The 15,652-nt window shown below is 43.4% G+C and overlaps 1 protein-coding gene across 1 annotated transcript; it reads left to right on the forward strand.

Moving 5' to 3' along the window:
- The first annotated feature begins 11,515 nt into the window (after positions 1-11,515).
- Positions 11,516-13,008, forward strand: LOC121137756 (GTPase IMAP family member 3-like). The gene is made up of 2 exons (XM_040740439.1): positions 11,516-12,015; positions 12,943-13,008. Exons 1-2 carry the CDS (start codon positions 11,681-11,683, stop codon positions 12,986-12,988), a joined length of 381 nt encoding a protein of 126 aa, XP_040596373.1. The 5' UTR covers positions 11,516-11,680; the 3' UTR covers positions 12,989-13,008.
- Positions 13,009-15,652: the final 2,644 nt, after the last annotated feature.

Here is a 15,652-nt window from a genome sequence, read left to right on the forward strand (position 1 = left end):
ATCCAGACCTCAGTTCTCTCCCAGCCTGACCCACCCTTGCTCTTTGCCAACCTATGTGCAAACATCCCTGGAGGCACTTAGCTTTGGGAAAGCAGCTAGAATTGTTTCAGGGATATTTCTGTGAGGATCCATTACATTTCTCTCCTGTCATTCCTTCATCTTCCCACAGGTACCATCACCCTTGAGAGGAGGAACGCAGTTGACAATGCTGCTTCCTTAGCTCAATTGTCTGAACTCACATCTGCCTCATCATCTCAGATTCTCATTAGTCACCATGGTTTATTGCTGGCACTCAGCCTGTGGGGTACCATCTTCTGCCCCTTCTACTTGGTTCCAACAGTAACCTCATCTTATTTTCTACCTGTCTGCATCATTAATCTTTTAGCTTGAGTTTGGTTGTGGATTATTAGCTAGTGCTTGCCTGGCATTCCCTTGGCCTTGGGTTTTAGAATAAACAGCACAAAAATATATAGATGAATAATGAATAAATACATACAGCATGGGTGATTCACAATAGAGTTGCAGGTAGAGCCCAGCTTGTGAGGTACAGAGACTCCTGGAAGCACCTGCTTTTCCTTGTCCCAAATCAGCTGACCTTTCACTGAAAAAGCTGTGTGCAGAAATGATCAAGCTGTCCAGAAATGTGCCAAGCCCTTTGTCCCCACCTGTGTGCAGGTCTTGCAGTGGTAGTCAGGCTCTGTTAGCTCTGACTGACATGAGACTCTTTGTCAACCCTGTGCTTCCCTTGTGCTAGAACTTCAGTCTCTCAACTACCAGGTTTCCAGTGTTTCTCATGATGAGATGCTGTACATAAATCATGACTGACACCAAACTAGGGGACTTCTGACCAACCTGGTCATGGGGCTAACGTGCATTCTGTGTAGACTCGACATGTTGTAAGGCTCAGACATTAATTTGAAAATCTTGAAGGAGACTCCATGGGTTCTTTTCTTTTTTAAGAAAGAGGACATAAACCAAGGGTTAGGGAGCTAAGGTTAGTTCTGGAAGGGGTTAGGGAGAGGAGTGTGGGGTAAATAAGATCAGAATTTAATGTGTGATATTTTCAAAGAATTAATAAAAATATTTATTTATTTATTTATTCGACTTCATGCATTGGCCTCTTTGAATGTCCTCAAACAAACACCCCTGTTAGTTGCCTGGCCTCATTACATTTCTTTAGTTGTGGAGTGAGATTCTATAACCCTTTTCTGGTATCATTGGCCCTTAAGCTGTATTTCTCTACCTGTGGGTCAGGACCCCTTCCCTTTTGTGGGTGGTATTGAAAACTCCATTCACAAGGGGTATCCTTAGACAGTAGGATATTTACATTACAAACCATAACAGTAGCCAAATTACAACTATGAAGCAGCAATGAAAATAATATTATGGTTGTGTGTCATCACTTCATAAGGAACTATATTAAATGGTTGGAGCATTAGGAAGGTTTAGAACCACTTCTCTAAAACCAGAACCGTGTGTGATAAACTAAAAGTTCTATTGCTTCCTGAAGATGGAACATTGCCCCTCCTTCACATACATTTTCAGCAGAATTCTGGTTTTTATCGTTGCCTTCACTGTCTAAGCTTACCAGTCCTGGAATTCAGGCTGTAGACCATGTTGCATGAACTCAGAGATCCACCTGCCTGTGCTTCCAGAGTGTAAAATAACACAAGAACAGTCTCTCGTCCACATACTAAAATTCTTCTCCTCTGAAACCTCCTGAGTCAGGCCCTCACAGTTCAAAGCACTCTCAGCACCACTATCTTCCATACTCCTACTGGTGAGGCCCATTAAGCCCCACTTAAAGTGTTCAACTGCTTTTCTAGTCCAAAGTCTACAATCCTCCAAACAAAAATGTGGCCATCCCAACACAGCAATACACCACTTCTGACAGCAAGTACTGTCTGAGCTAGGGTTTTATTTCTTTGAAGAGACACTATGGCCATGTGACAGTTTGAATGTAATTTGTCCCTATAATCTCATAAGGTGTGGCACTATTAGGAGTTGTGACTTTGTTGGAGTGAGTATGGCTCTGTTATAATTGTGTCTTTATGGGGGCAGGCTTTGAGATTTCCTGTGTTGAAGATCCCACACAGTGTCTCAGTTCACTTCCTGTTCCCTTCTGATCAAAATGCAGCCACCAATATGTCTGGCAGCATGTCACCATTCTCACTACCATGATGATAATGAGCTGAACCCCAGAACTTTAAATGAGCCACACCAAATAAAATTTTCATATATGAGATTTTCTCATGGTCATCTTATCTCTTCCCAGCAATAGAAACCCTAACTAAGACACCAGGGCACCTCTTATAAAGTAAAGCAATCAACTGGTCTGGCTTATAGTTCAAAGGTTTAGTCCATTATCATCATGGAGTGAAGCATGGTGGCAGACAGGTAGACATGGTGAGGAGAGGTAACTGAAAGTTCTACATCTGGATTCACAGGGAGCAGGAATAGGGAGGACAACTGAGCCTACCTTGGGCTTCTGATACTCCAAAGCCCACTCCCAGTGACATACTTCAATAGCCATACCGACTCCAACAAAACCTCATCATCTCCCAACGTCCCACTCCTTATGGAGCTATGGGGATAATTTCATTCAAACCACCACGTAGACTATTGCCATTGATCTTGATATTGCACTGCAACTTGATGGCAAGACCCTATTGCTGGAAACACTACAGGCTTCAGTCATAGAATATGCAGAAAACAAATGTTTTCTGCTTATGAACACAGTTCAAGACTGCACTCCTGTGAGGAGATTTCTGAGTGCTTGGGAGAATATTCCAGGTAACCAAGACAAGAGTCTTGTGACCCCATTTGCTTCAAAAAACACAGAATTGTCCTCAGATCATGCTTTCATACTCCTCCCATGTGTAGTGCATAGGAGCTTATTTCAGATTATTTATTACAACTGGCTATAGTTATTTGGTTACATGCTTCTATAGAAAAACATATTTTTGCCATGTGAGGCTTGAGCACCATGCACACCTTGTTAGCCACATGTGGCTTCCTTTGTGACTGGACATTTCATGTGTGATTCAAAATGCAAAGACTGTTTTATTGAAGTTGTTTAATGAGCTAAACTGATTAGGTCGGGCCCTACATCCATCCACCTTGCCGGATGGCTAGAGAAGGGCTCGTGTGACTCTTCTTAACTCTCACAGTGTAAGTTATCTGATGCTCTGAATGAAGTTGGCTATTGCATCAGACTTTAGTCCACCTAGTTTATTGGCTCCTGTCTCCTAGGTCTAGATATATGACAAACGGTGCCTGAAACTTGGACCTGAAGTTGTCTATGAGGTAAGTGGTGATTATCCTCTCAGAAGGAGGTCAGTGAGAATACAGCGGCAGAAACCATGGATGGTTTTGCTTTTTGTTTAACCTGTGCATCTTTCTTAATGAAAGAAGGAGCACACATACTAACATCACAACTATTGAATTTCTTGTAATTTGTTTGTGGTTATAATATTTGGTTTCCAGAAGAAGGGACTTTAAGTGAAGAAGAATGGGACAGAATCTGAAAGAATATTGAAAAGGCACACAGACATGGAGGAAAGATCTTGTTCAACTTTGGGTCCCTGAACTTTAATTTGGACTGCTATCCAAGTGCTTAAGGATGACACAGAGGATACCAATCATGAGGAAAAGATGGATAATTCCTTAAGTGAATATCAACCAGAGGACTAAACTTTAAAATCTTTCTGTGTTTGTGTGTTTTGTAAAGGGAGATTTTTCCCCATCAAGGTAAAATCAAAAGTAAAAACATGGCCTCCATTGTCTATGCTGCTGGCAACTGCCTCATCTCCTGTACTGGAGCCTCCTTTAAACAAACTCCACCAGTGACTAAAACAGACCCTGAAGCATGGAGTGAGGATTTTGATAATCAATCTGATCTTGAATTTTCTCCACTTCCTGAAGAGAACCCATTGAAAACTAAATTTCTAACATAGGCAAGCTTGGGCCCAGCAGGGAAAGGAAATTTGGCTCCCAAATCCACCATGGGCTTGCTATTTTCAATATAAGCAATCTATTTAAACTCTAGAAGGAGGGATGGCTTTGGATAGCCCTCTCAGATTACCTTGTGAAGCAAGAAAAGAATCCAGACTAAAAGAGGCATCTGTGCAGTATGTGGATCTTTCACTGCCTTTGAACTCCCTTATGTTCCCCACTAAATTGTCTCCTGCAGGTATTACATCACACAAGGATAAACTTTGGCAGCGATTCATGTACACCATAAGAGCCATAAAATACTGTCTTCTTACCTTACTCCTCTTGCTCAATTAGTAAATCAGGGGAGGACTGGATGTCAACAATTACATGGATTTGATCCTTGCTGTGTAGTAGTATCCTTAACTAACAGTTTTAAGAGTGTTACCGAACTCTATGGATTTCCAAATTCCATTTGCGGATCTCTGTGGAAGATAGGAAACCATAATCCAGCTGGAAACCTATGGTTTTTTCTCACACAAACTGAATTTGTGATTACAACATTGTCTAAACTCCTCATGCTCCACAGGCAGCCACTTATTTTATTGGTGGCTCATCTAATGGTACAGGAGGGATTCATGATCCAGATATTTATCATCTCTTAATACTTTCCTCAGCCCATTGAGTGGAACTGGCTCTTTTGATTTGTTTGCTACAGTTAGTTAACAAACCCTTAACCCCTGAGATTCTGCTTATGTCATAGGATTATTTCTGCACACCAGGCTGCTAACTGGGCTTTGGGAAGGCAGAAATCCTACAGGAATGGCTGGAGGGGCATGACTATCTTCCTGGGTGTGGCCTTCCTGATCTTCTGGCTGGTCAACAGAAATATGGCCATTGGGTACCAGGAGATCAGATAGCCCTGGTCTTAAATGTTTTTTTTTTGAGTAATTTTTTATTTTAATTTTAAATAGCTTGTTTTACATGTCAATTCCAGTTCCCTCTCCCTCCCCTCCTCCCGCACTCCCCCACCCTCCCCCCATCCTCCCACCCTATTGCCAATTCCTTTCACATAGGGGATATCTAGAGTCTATCATTTCACTCAGGGTAGGGTCCAGGCACTTCCCTAAGAGTCCAGGAAGAGAGAGCAACCCTCTTTGTGTTATGGACATACGATGTCTGTTAGTATTCAAGGGATAAACACTGATCTACTGCTCAGGACCCCGTAGGTAGCCCATGCCTCCTCACTGACTCTCATATTCAGGGAGTCTAGATCGATCCCATGCTGGTCTCCCAGCTGTCGGTCTGGGGTCCAAGAGCTCTTCCCTGTTCAGATCAGCTGTCTCTGCTGGTTTTGCCAGCCCATTCTTTGCCAATTAGCTCATCGCTCCTGTCTCTCTGTCGCTGGGTTCCTTGGGTTCTGTTCAGTATTTAACTGTGGGTGTTTGCCTCTGCTTCCATCAGTCACTGGATGAAGGCTCCAGGATGGTTATAGACATCAAGTTCACTATCAAGAATGGTCAATCTAGGTGGTCTCTACACTATTGCTACACGTAACTAGAATGGAAATCTTTTAAATTTGAATACTTAGAACTCTGCTCAGAGCTCGCAGTATGGGAAACATGGCATCAGCTTTGCAAAGGCTCGGAGGTGATGAGTCTCATCTTTTACTGTATGTATTTTGAGATTAAAAAATGAAATTTGTCTAACTAAAGCTTCCTTTAGACATTTTCATCATCCCTGTGGGCCCTCATGAGAGATCTAGCATGTTGGATCCCCTGGGCAGCATATGGTGGGACAGATCCCTGACATTGACATGCTATCATCCCTAGGCTCATGAGAATGCTGGGCTTTCCAACCCATTGCCCGTGTTCTCTGAAACCCTCAGGTTAACAAAGCTAAATGAATGCTCTTGTCTTTGACAGATGGGGAACTGTCCCAGTGTCCACAGGCTTTGCCAAGTTCCCCAGCAGGTGGGGCACACCTCTCCATTTTACCCCAGACCCCCAAAGTCCACACAGACCAGATGGGCCTCACGTCAAGGACATCAGGATGGGGTGTTAAGGCTCTACAGGCCAGGGTAGAATCTCTATGTTACCTCCCTCATGATCCAGTCCTTCCCTAGAAGACCAGTCAGTGAACTCCACCTTATGATCTTGTCTGAAAACCACTCTGTTCTTCACAGTTAAGGTAGCCCATACCTCTTCCATAACACACCCCAATACTGTGGAAAGTCAACATCCTTGAGATCAAGACTTATGTGAACACTCATTGGCAGCTGAACCTTACAGGAGAGGGTGTCATTTCCTAGACTCTTGATCACTAACCTGCCCTGTGACTCCAGTACAGGAACAGGGAGGACCAGATGGGTGGAACGGATATCATTGAAAATGTTTGTGTTTATTTTTAGCTGTGTGAGAGAGTACAGGCACACACTGGTGCCACCTGACACTTGTGGATGTCAGAGGACAAATTTCTGAAGCAATGTCTACCATTACACTTGGTGCAAACAGCCTCTTTCTTGTTTCTGCTACACCATGGGCTAGCTGGCCTGATATCTCCCGACCCATTCTTCTGTCTCCACTGACTGCTTCACTGTGTGTATTTCTGGCATTGCAGATGCAGGCGAGCATCCTCAGCTTTTTACTGGTGTTTTGGCCTCAAAGCCAAGCTTGGACAGCTCTTGATTTGCCTGCTGCTTAAGAATCAGGAAGACAAAAAGACTATCTCTCACAAAGTAACTCCCTGCATTCTCACTGCTTGGTGAAATAAAATGTGATAAATCAGCTTGTCTGGTTTAGGACAAGAATGTTCATTTTGTGTATTTGCTTCTGCCTTTTCCCTGGGTGACACCTGCCCCTTATCATCTGCTGCCACTCACACACTGTCTGCCCATCTCCCATGGCCTCTGCATCCACACTGTGGAAAGTTAGCAGAATTTTCCTTTATGGAGAAGAAATCTATGTTCATTCTCAATATCTCCACTGCTGTGTGCTCTGCAGACTGACAGCCACATCTCTTCTTGTCCATCACATGCCCCTCCCCCTCCCCTTTCTTTTCCTAGGCTGTTGTCAGTCTCTTCTCCTGTTTGGTCTGTGACTCATTTTAGTGTCTGTATCTCATGCTGTCTGTCTCACCTCTGGGCATTTGGGCATTTTTTCTTATCCCTGAGTGGGACATGTGTCTCCTGTAGTCTGTCTGATTTTTCAGAAACTGATTCAGAACCTTCCCTGTTAATGTCGCTGAGTTTGGTTGTGACAGCCACACTGCACACATTCAAGTGACACACTGAGAACCAAGTCAGGCTCTAAATGAAATCCTTCAAAATAGAACAGACACCCCTTTTGTGGTCTTATCTTTGAGAAATTCTTTTGAGGGGACATGGTGGTATTTTGTGAAAACATGAACTTAGATATAGAAGTGCAATTCTGTGTTGGTTTTGGAGAGACTTCCAGCAATCAGTACGAGTTTATGTCCAAAGCATGGGACAGCAGCATCATGCACAGGGTTCCAGGAAGGGCGGCTTATTGATTTATTATGAATGATCTTCCCCAACACCCCACTGGCTGAGAAATCTAAGAGATAACACAGACAAAAGGAGACATTTGTGGGGGAGAGTTATCTATAAGTCAAATGTTAACTCTGGGCACGTCATATAAGTTTAAAGTGACCTGTAAATAATAGCATAGGGAACACAAGAAAACAAAGGTCGTGCAGAAATCCTGAACATGACGAGTGTCTGCAGAAGAGAGTCACAGTGGGGAAGTTCAGCTTCATTGAAACTGACACTGTATCCTTCACATTCAGATCTTGAACAATTAATGCAAACAGTACTCCATGACTTGATGAATTTCCTAAGAACCAGGATGTAGCTTACAGTGACAAGAACAGTACATAAGAGATGACTTTGAGAGGGCTGCTCTTCTCTGGGTGCAAGGGAAGAAGGGGGAGAAAAAAGGGTTAGGAAAGAAGAGGGGGATGAGGAGGTGGACAAGCAGAACAGGAAAGAGAAAGAGAGAGGGGACAGAGGAGGGGAGAGGAGGTGCCTTTAGACATTCTGAAAATGTGAAAAGAATTGATGGGTTTTTATGAAGAATTCCAAGAAAAGCCATTTTCTTTGCAAAATAAAATTGTGAAAGACAAAATAACAGAAGCACACAAACCATGCCATGTCTTATATTCGGTAATGTCCAGCCCTATGTTCATAAGTGTGAAGAAAATGCAGTGTGCCATTTATGGAGATTTGGAGGTTCTCCTGGGATACTGGAGTAAGCAAGAGCTGACTGGACTCAAGAGTTAAACCTGGTCATATACAGCTTAGCAGAAAATGTATACCTTAGATGAACAGGAGTGCTAAGCGGTACCTATGAGGATTATCTTACTCTTTGTTGTGAAAAGAAATGATTATAGAACAACTTGGATGCCCCTTAATAAAAAAACTAGCTGTTGCAAAAGGACATTTATGTAGAAATTTAAAATGCAAAAACATGACTGAGAAATGTCTAAATATCTAAATATATATGCAAATACTCAGACACAAAAACAACAAAACTCTGATTGCTGTGAAGGCTAGAATGAGAGAAAGAGACAGGAGATTGAGAGAAAAAAAATCAACAATCATGAAGTACATCTGTGATGTTTTAATTTTTAATCTGGTGGTGCAACTGTAGTAGAACAGCAAACCATTCATGTTTCCTCATTGCAAATGGTAGCTACTTGTTTTCATTCTATGTTTTTAAAATTTATTTTTATGATTTATCTTTTTAATTCTACATTTTTCATGTACAAATGAAAGTCCAAATGTGTTTTTAAAACTATAAACTTTTAAAACCCAGCTAACTAACATGAGCTAAGAGTTCACGCAGGGGTGACTAGAGTCACAGGCTAAGCCTTTCCTACAGAATGCTTACATTTTCATCACACCCAAACCAGTGACACATTACACCACTGTGAACAGGATATTTATGCCACGGTTGCTCCAGTCTCTGGTTGAATTACTAAAATACAAAAACCTTGATTATCTGGTAGAGCAGAACCTCAGAACCAAGCAGGGAAGATGCTTGGTTAAATCCTCCATGGGAATTTTATCTTGTCTTGAGTGTTGACTCTGTCCACCATGGTACCACAGTCTCTTCCCAACACCTCCAGGTGTGGGGAGGAAGGCGTGTCAGTCCTCCTGTCCTCCTTCCTCTCAGTTCTTGAGGAGTTGCCATCCTCCATTCCATCCACCCAGGGAGAGCATGTTTTATTTGCCTGTTTAACTCAAGAACATTTCCCCATGCTGGAACTGCCTGGTGCTTCGAACAAACCAATTTTATTTAAAACCCAGCAATTATTTCCACTATCCTGGCAGGTTCATCTACTTTGGTTCAGTTTTTTAAGTCCAGTTCTTGCTCATAGAAGAATGCTTCCCATTTTTATACTTCTAGCTTGGTGGAGATCATCAGTTCACCTGTAGTAAAACCTCCGCTTTCCCATGAGCAAGGAAACACAATGGCACATTGTACTAGGATGACTCTGCCTCACTCCAGCGAGTTACTTAGGTGTTTGAAAGTAAAACATAGGTGGGAGAGTTAGCCATGGAAATGGTCATGCAAGGAGAGTTATCCTGAGTTACCTGAGTCAAAGTGTCTTACCAATTCCCACAAGGACCTGACTTTACTTCCTGTCCTGTTTTGGTTCCAGAAAAGAATGGAAGACCTAGAGAAGTGCACATATGGAACTATAGCCGAAGGTAAGAAAACACCAAGGTTTTAAATTAATGAAGAATGGGAGTCACTGTTCCTTATCCCACCTGTTTTGGGTCAAAACAGGGTTAGACATCCAGTTAAGATCATGAAGAAAAAGGCCACTGCTGTTTGTTCCCCATGTCTCCAAATCTCTTGTGTCCAAGCCAATGTGGATTTCATGTACACAAATGTACAAATGTGATGCTGTAACAAAAAGTGGCACACTTACTGAAAGTAAAACTAAGTATTTATTGTAGAAATTACTCACAAGATACCAAACAAGTAACCCAGATGAGCCAAGTAGTTTTCCGCTGCCGAACTGGAAGCCGAACTCCGGGAAAAGAGACCAAGACTTCCTGTGTGCTGACTTTTATGCCTTCCCCCGTAACGCCCCCTAACCCTGCCCAAAAGTGGGCCTGGCTAGTGACGTAGTTCACTGCCTACGTACGTATACGTCTTTACGTCTGTCCGTATACGTCTTTAGTCATGCCTAAAGTGGGTGTGGTTAGCGGTGTGGCAAACCGCCCTTTTATTACCTCATCTGTATGCGTCTCTAGTAAGTCACATGGTTAATGGCGGCATACAGGCTTCCTCCTACACAAATGCATACACATGTGCCCACATGTGTGCACCACACTTGTGTACACATGCACACAGAGGCACACACACATGCTTGCAAACACACACATGCATACACGCATGCTTACATGCATGTGAACACACATGTGTGCACGTGCACACACACATACACACAAACACACACACTGCACTGTGACTCTCCTCCACACAATGTGGGGAAATGTGACACCAACATTCATCCATAGTCGAAGGGCCTGGAACTAATTAGTGACATAGTTTTTCTTTATCCCCTCATCTCCTTTCAACTGCACAAGAAAAAGATATAAAAAAGAAGAACCCCTATAGTTACTATTTCTTACAAAACACCCCAGAGCACCAAGGAAGAGACAGAGTAAAATGAGTAAAACAGGTTTTAATGGATTTGTTTTCTGTGATACTGAGAATTGGGCCCTGAGCTCACACCTGCTGGATGGACACTCTACTACTGAGCTATACCCTCAGCTTCCACAAATGACAGATTCTTAGGAGTCTATAGTGCAATTAGTATTCATTTGGACTCATAAACCAGTACCATATCCTCAGTCCTTCTATGCTGGAGATTTGAGCTCTTGTCTTCCTGGGGTCCCTCCAGCACACATGGCAAAGAAGTGGCCTTTCTCTCATGTCTACCTCTAAGTGATCCTAACCATCTTCTCTACCACCCTTCTTCAGCAGCCCACTCCATGTCATTTCCCAGACTTAACTGTCACCATCCCTCATCTCATTTCCCAGTGCCCACTTTGCCTCCTAGGTACCCAGCTGGCTCTGAGTGTGAGTGGCTGCAGCTCTTCCACCTGAAATAACCTCTGGGGAGGACATATGCTGAGCACATTGACACAGCGTGTCTGGAACTCTGGGGGTAAAAGCTGTGACTCTATTTTGTCATTCATGACTTCTCATCTCTGCCGTCTTCTAAACTCACACTTATTTCACAACCAGGTTACCTGGGATCTGCCCTGAGCATTCTCCAGGGGCGAGCACAGGGACCTTCTCTTCAGAAATGACATAATTGTTGTGGTCCAGATGGAACAGAGCCTCTCCCTCCTGTGGCAATCCCACCCCGTGCCTGTGTGTTCTAGGATGGGCTCCCAACAGGGACTTAATAAAAGACAAGAACCACCTAAAATTATAGGCAAACAGTTGGGAACATTTGAGTGACACCCATTTTCTGGGAACGAGGAGCTATCTGCATGGACCACGAAATAACAGTCTGAAGAATTGCTAAGTGAGGCACAAACTTTCTCTCACCCACAGGGAACGGGGAAGCCTACCAGTTGAGGATACTCCTTGTGGGCAAATCTGGCTGTGGGAAAAGCGCCACAGGGAACAGCATCCTCTGCCGACAAGCATTCGAGTCCAGACTTGGAGCCCAGTCAGTGACCAGGACCAGCCAGGCAGAGATGGGCACATGGAAGGGAAGGAGTTTCCTAGTGATAGACACGCCACCCATCTTTGAGTCAAAGGCCCAGAACCAAGAAAAGGACATTGGAGACTGCTACCTGCTGTGTGTGCCAGGACCCCATGTACTGTTACTGGTGACCCAGCTGGGACGCTTCACAGCCCAGGACACCACAGCCATGAGGAGGGTGAAGGAGATCTTTGGGGCAGGAGTCATGAGGCACATGATCGTCCTCTTCACCCATAAGGAAGACCTGGCAAATGAGACCTTGCATGAGTTTGTGACCCACACTGACAACCACAGCCTGAGCAGCCTGGTCCAGGAGTGTGGGAGGAGGTACTGTGCCTTTAATAACAGGGCTTCTTAGGAACAGCAGCAAGGGCAGCTGGCAGAGCTCGTAGTCCTGGTAAGCAGGCTGGAGCAGGAGTGTAATGGCTCTTTCCACAGCAATGACCTCTTCCTTCATGCCTGTGTCTTCCTTAGTAGTGACAGCAGTGAGCTCCAGGAAGCCTACAAGTGCTACCTGGCCAAGGTGAGGCAGGAGATGGAGAGGCAGAAGCAGGAGCTGAAGGAGCAGGAGGGCAGCTGGGTGGCTAAGATGCTTTGCAGAGTCAACACGTGCATGGGCTCCCACATCACAGCAGCCACCCTTCTTATTGTGTGAGGTTTGATATTTATCGTCATTTTAATTAGCTTGTATATTTCCCGGGGGCACTGAGTCTTTTCAGGGGATTTCCACCATCAGCCCCTCCCCCAGTGTTCATCATCTCTGTCCATGCTGGGCACCTCAGTTCCACTCTCATTGATTCCCTCGAGTCAAACACCCCAGTTTTCTTCTAAATAACATTATGTAAATTGCCAGGTGCTATGAGAGTTACAGCAGGTGACAACTAGTGTTCAGATATCAACCCACCGGAGGAATGGTTATCTGATGGAGGTTAATTGATAGGGGATGTCCTTCTGTATGTATGCTTCTCTTATTGGTTGATGAACAAAACTCTGTTTGGCCAGTGCAGGCAGGAAGATAGGCAGGACTAGGACATATGAGGGGATTCTGGGAAAGGTAGGCAGAGAGAGACTACAAGCAGGCATTGCGAAGAACGGTTGCTCCAGATGTTCTCTGGTAAGATAAGGCCATGTAGAAACACATAGATTAGTATTTAAGGTTAATAATTAAGACAGAGCTAGCCAATAAGAAGGCCTAGCCACCAGCCAATAATTTCATAACTAATATTGCATCTGTGTGATCATTTGGGGCTGAAGCTGCAGCAGAACCTGGCCGGACAAGAGAAACTCTGGCAACTGTTAATCCTGTGCAGACAAGGCCTGCAGGACCAGTGACTCGGGAAACTTGCTTGCTTTTGCTAAAGCAGCTTGATGTCTCCCCAGTACCTGCATTGTAGTGTGTGTGATGTACATACGTTAATTTCATGATTGTATCTCAATTTTATGGGTACATACATATGTGGGTAGTTAGATGACTTTTCATTTAGATGTATAGTTTTGATATGTAGAATATATACTAGGGCATGCTTCATAGCTAGATCTATTTGTCCCATGAGGACTGTAGATGCTTGAAAACCTGCTTTGTTCCTTTTGACTCGAATTAGCCACACATGATTATCTCACTTTTTCCTCAAAGCAGATTCAAAATGGACTAAGTAGAACATAAGCTTAAAACTACAGCATGCTCAAGATCAGAGTCATAGATGTCCAACCAAGGTTACTAAGGAAAGCATGGCAATTCTTCACTTGCCTCTCTTGTTAACAAGAGACCTGTTTATGTCTCAAAGCTCATCTCACTGTACCTGACCCCTCTGGTCACAGTCTCACTTCTGTAACCTTGGACCCTTGTGTTGCCATGCCAATAGATCAACTCACTATCCCTTGCCCTAGGAATGTGCTTTTGACCAATGAGTGGAAACTTTTGTATTTTCTTTACTGCTTCAAGCTTCCTGGTAGAAATACAGTTTTGAGACTAGAGGGAGAAGAATCGAGGAGAAGTTAGAAGTAAGACAGGAGAATTAAAATAGAAGCAAGAGAATAAAGAGCCTGTGAAAGTCAAGTCTCCTGAACAAGTGAGAACTCAAGGACCCCAATCTGACAGCTAGGGAACCAGCATAGGACCTAACCATGCCCGCTGAACCTCCTGAACACAGATGTCAGTGAGGAGGTCAGGGCAGTCTATGCGGCCTCTAACAGTGGAACCATAAATGGACTTTGAGAACCCATGGAGGGTTCCTCTCTCAGCCTAGATACACGGGGAAGGGCCTAGGCCCTGCCCCAAATGATGTGACAGATTTTGATGATTCCCATGGAAGCCCTTACTCTCTCTGGGTTGTGGATGGGGGGTGTAGCAGGGAGAGGTGTTTAGTAGGGACATGGAGGATTGGAGGGAGAGGAAACTGGGATTGATATGTAAAATAAGATTGTTTCATCTATATATGAAAGTAAGGTCTCCATCATCTCTGCAACCCCAAGAAAGACAAATGTCAGTGTGTACGGAGCAGGGGATTTTGAAGGTAAAGAAGAGAATGACATCAAGAGGTTTGGGAATGAGTGGGGAACTGAGTGAAGAGGTTATATGAACAGTGTGGGTCTCACCCCAGAGAACACAAGGTCAGCAGTAAAGAAACACAGGAAACAGAAAGTCTAAGATCAGTGATAAAAAGGGCCAGAAGATGAGTATCTTGGGCTTGGAAGACTGTATAGTGGACAGCATAGCCACTCAAGAACACATGCAAGCAAAAGCCTCTATGATCAAGAGACTTTGTTCATAAAATTTGATGAGCACTGAATTTTAAATTACATATAATTTTCATGTGTGAAGCTATAATTACATCATTCTCCTGAATTCTTCAGCCATTAAAAAAAATAATAAAAGGTGGGCCAGGCAGTTGTGGCCCATGCCTTTAATCCCAACACTTGGGAGGCAGAGGCAGGCGAATCTCTGTGATTTCAAGGCCAGCCTGGTCATGACAAACAAAAACAAACAAACAGCAACAACAAAAAAAGGTGAAAATGAGTTGAAGAACTGGCTCAGGGGTTAAGATCACATAGTGCTCTTCTAGAAAACCAGAGTTTGAATCCCAGCATCCACACCAGGCAGTTCAGAGCAGCCTGTGATTCCAACTCTGGGTGATCCACTGCCCTTTTCTGGTCTCCACAGGTACTGCACTCACATGTGCACACTTCCATACAGACACACATCTACACACACAAATAAAAATAAAATTACTCTGTTCTAAAAATATGAATATCAGATTTGGGTGATGGATTTGGGGTGGTGGATACAGTGCCTGCCAATCACGTGTCCATATCAAACCCAAGTTCAGTGGTGCACATCTCTATTCCAGAAATGGAGGGGAAGGGAGGAAGGTAGACATCAGGGCCTCTCTGGCCAGTCACTCTAGTGAAAAAGGCAGCCACAGTATCAGTAAGATAAATGCCTTGGAATAAAGCTATCCAAGAAAATAAAAGAACTCTACAATGAAAATTGCAAAACAGACAAAGAAACTGAAGGAAATAGAAGATGAAAGGGTTGATCATACTGAAGAGTTGGAATAACTGATATTGTGAAAATGTTAATGCTGCCAAAACAAACCTATAGATTTAATACAATCTTTGTCAAAATTTCAGTGTCATTCTTCAAAGAACTAGAAAAAAATCTTAACATTCCCATCGAAGGAAAGAGATTCCAGATAGCTATAGAGTAATTCTGAGAAAAAGAACAATGTTAGGGGGTATCACCAACCTGATTTGAAATTATATTGCAAAGGAATAGAAACAACAACAATTATACCCCCACCAAAACCAAAAACATGGTATCAGCATAAAATCAGAAATACAGATCAATTGAATAGAAGACCTAGACAGAAACCTGTAGTTGCTGGGTTTTATTTCTTTACTCTTTGGAGGATCCACCAGCCAGCTCCCAAATAATTATATAGAGACTTAGTCTTTCTTAAGAATG

This window comes from Mesocricetus auratus, unplaced genomic scaffold (assembly GCF_017639785.1).
Source record: "Mesocricetus auratus isolate SY011 unplaced genomic scaffold, BCM_Maur_2.0 Super-Scaffold_100694, whole genome shotgun sequence".
Classification (NCBI taxonomy): Eukaryota; Metazoa; Chordata; class Mammalia; order Rodentia; family Cricetidae; genus Mesocricetus; species Mesocricetus auratus.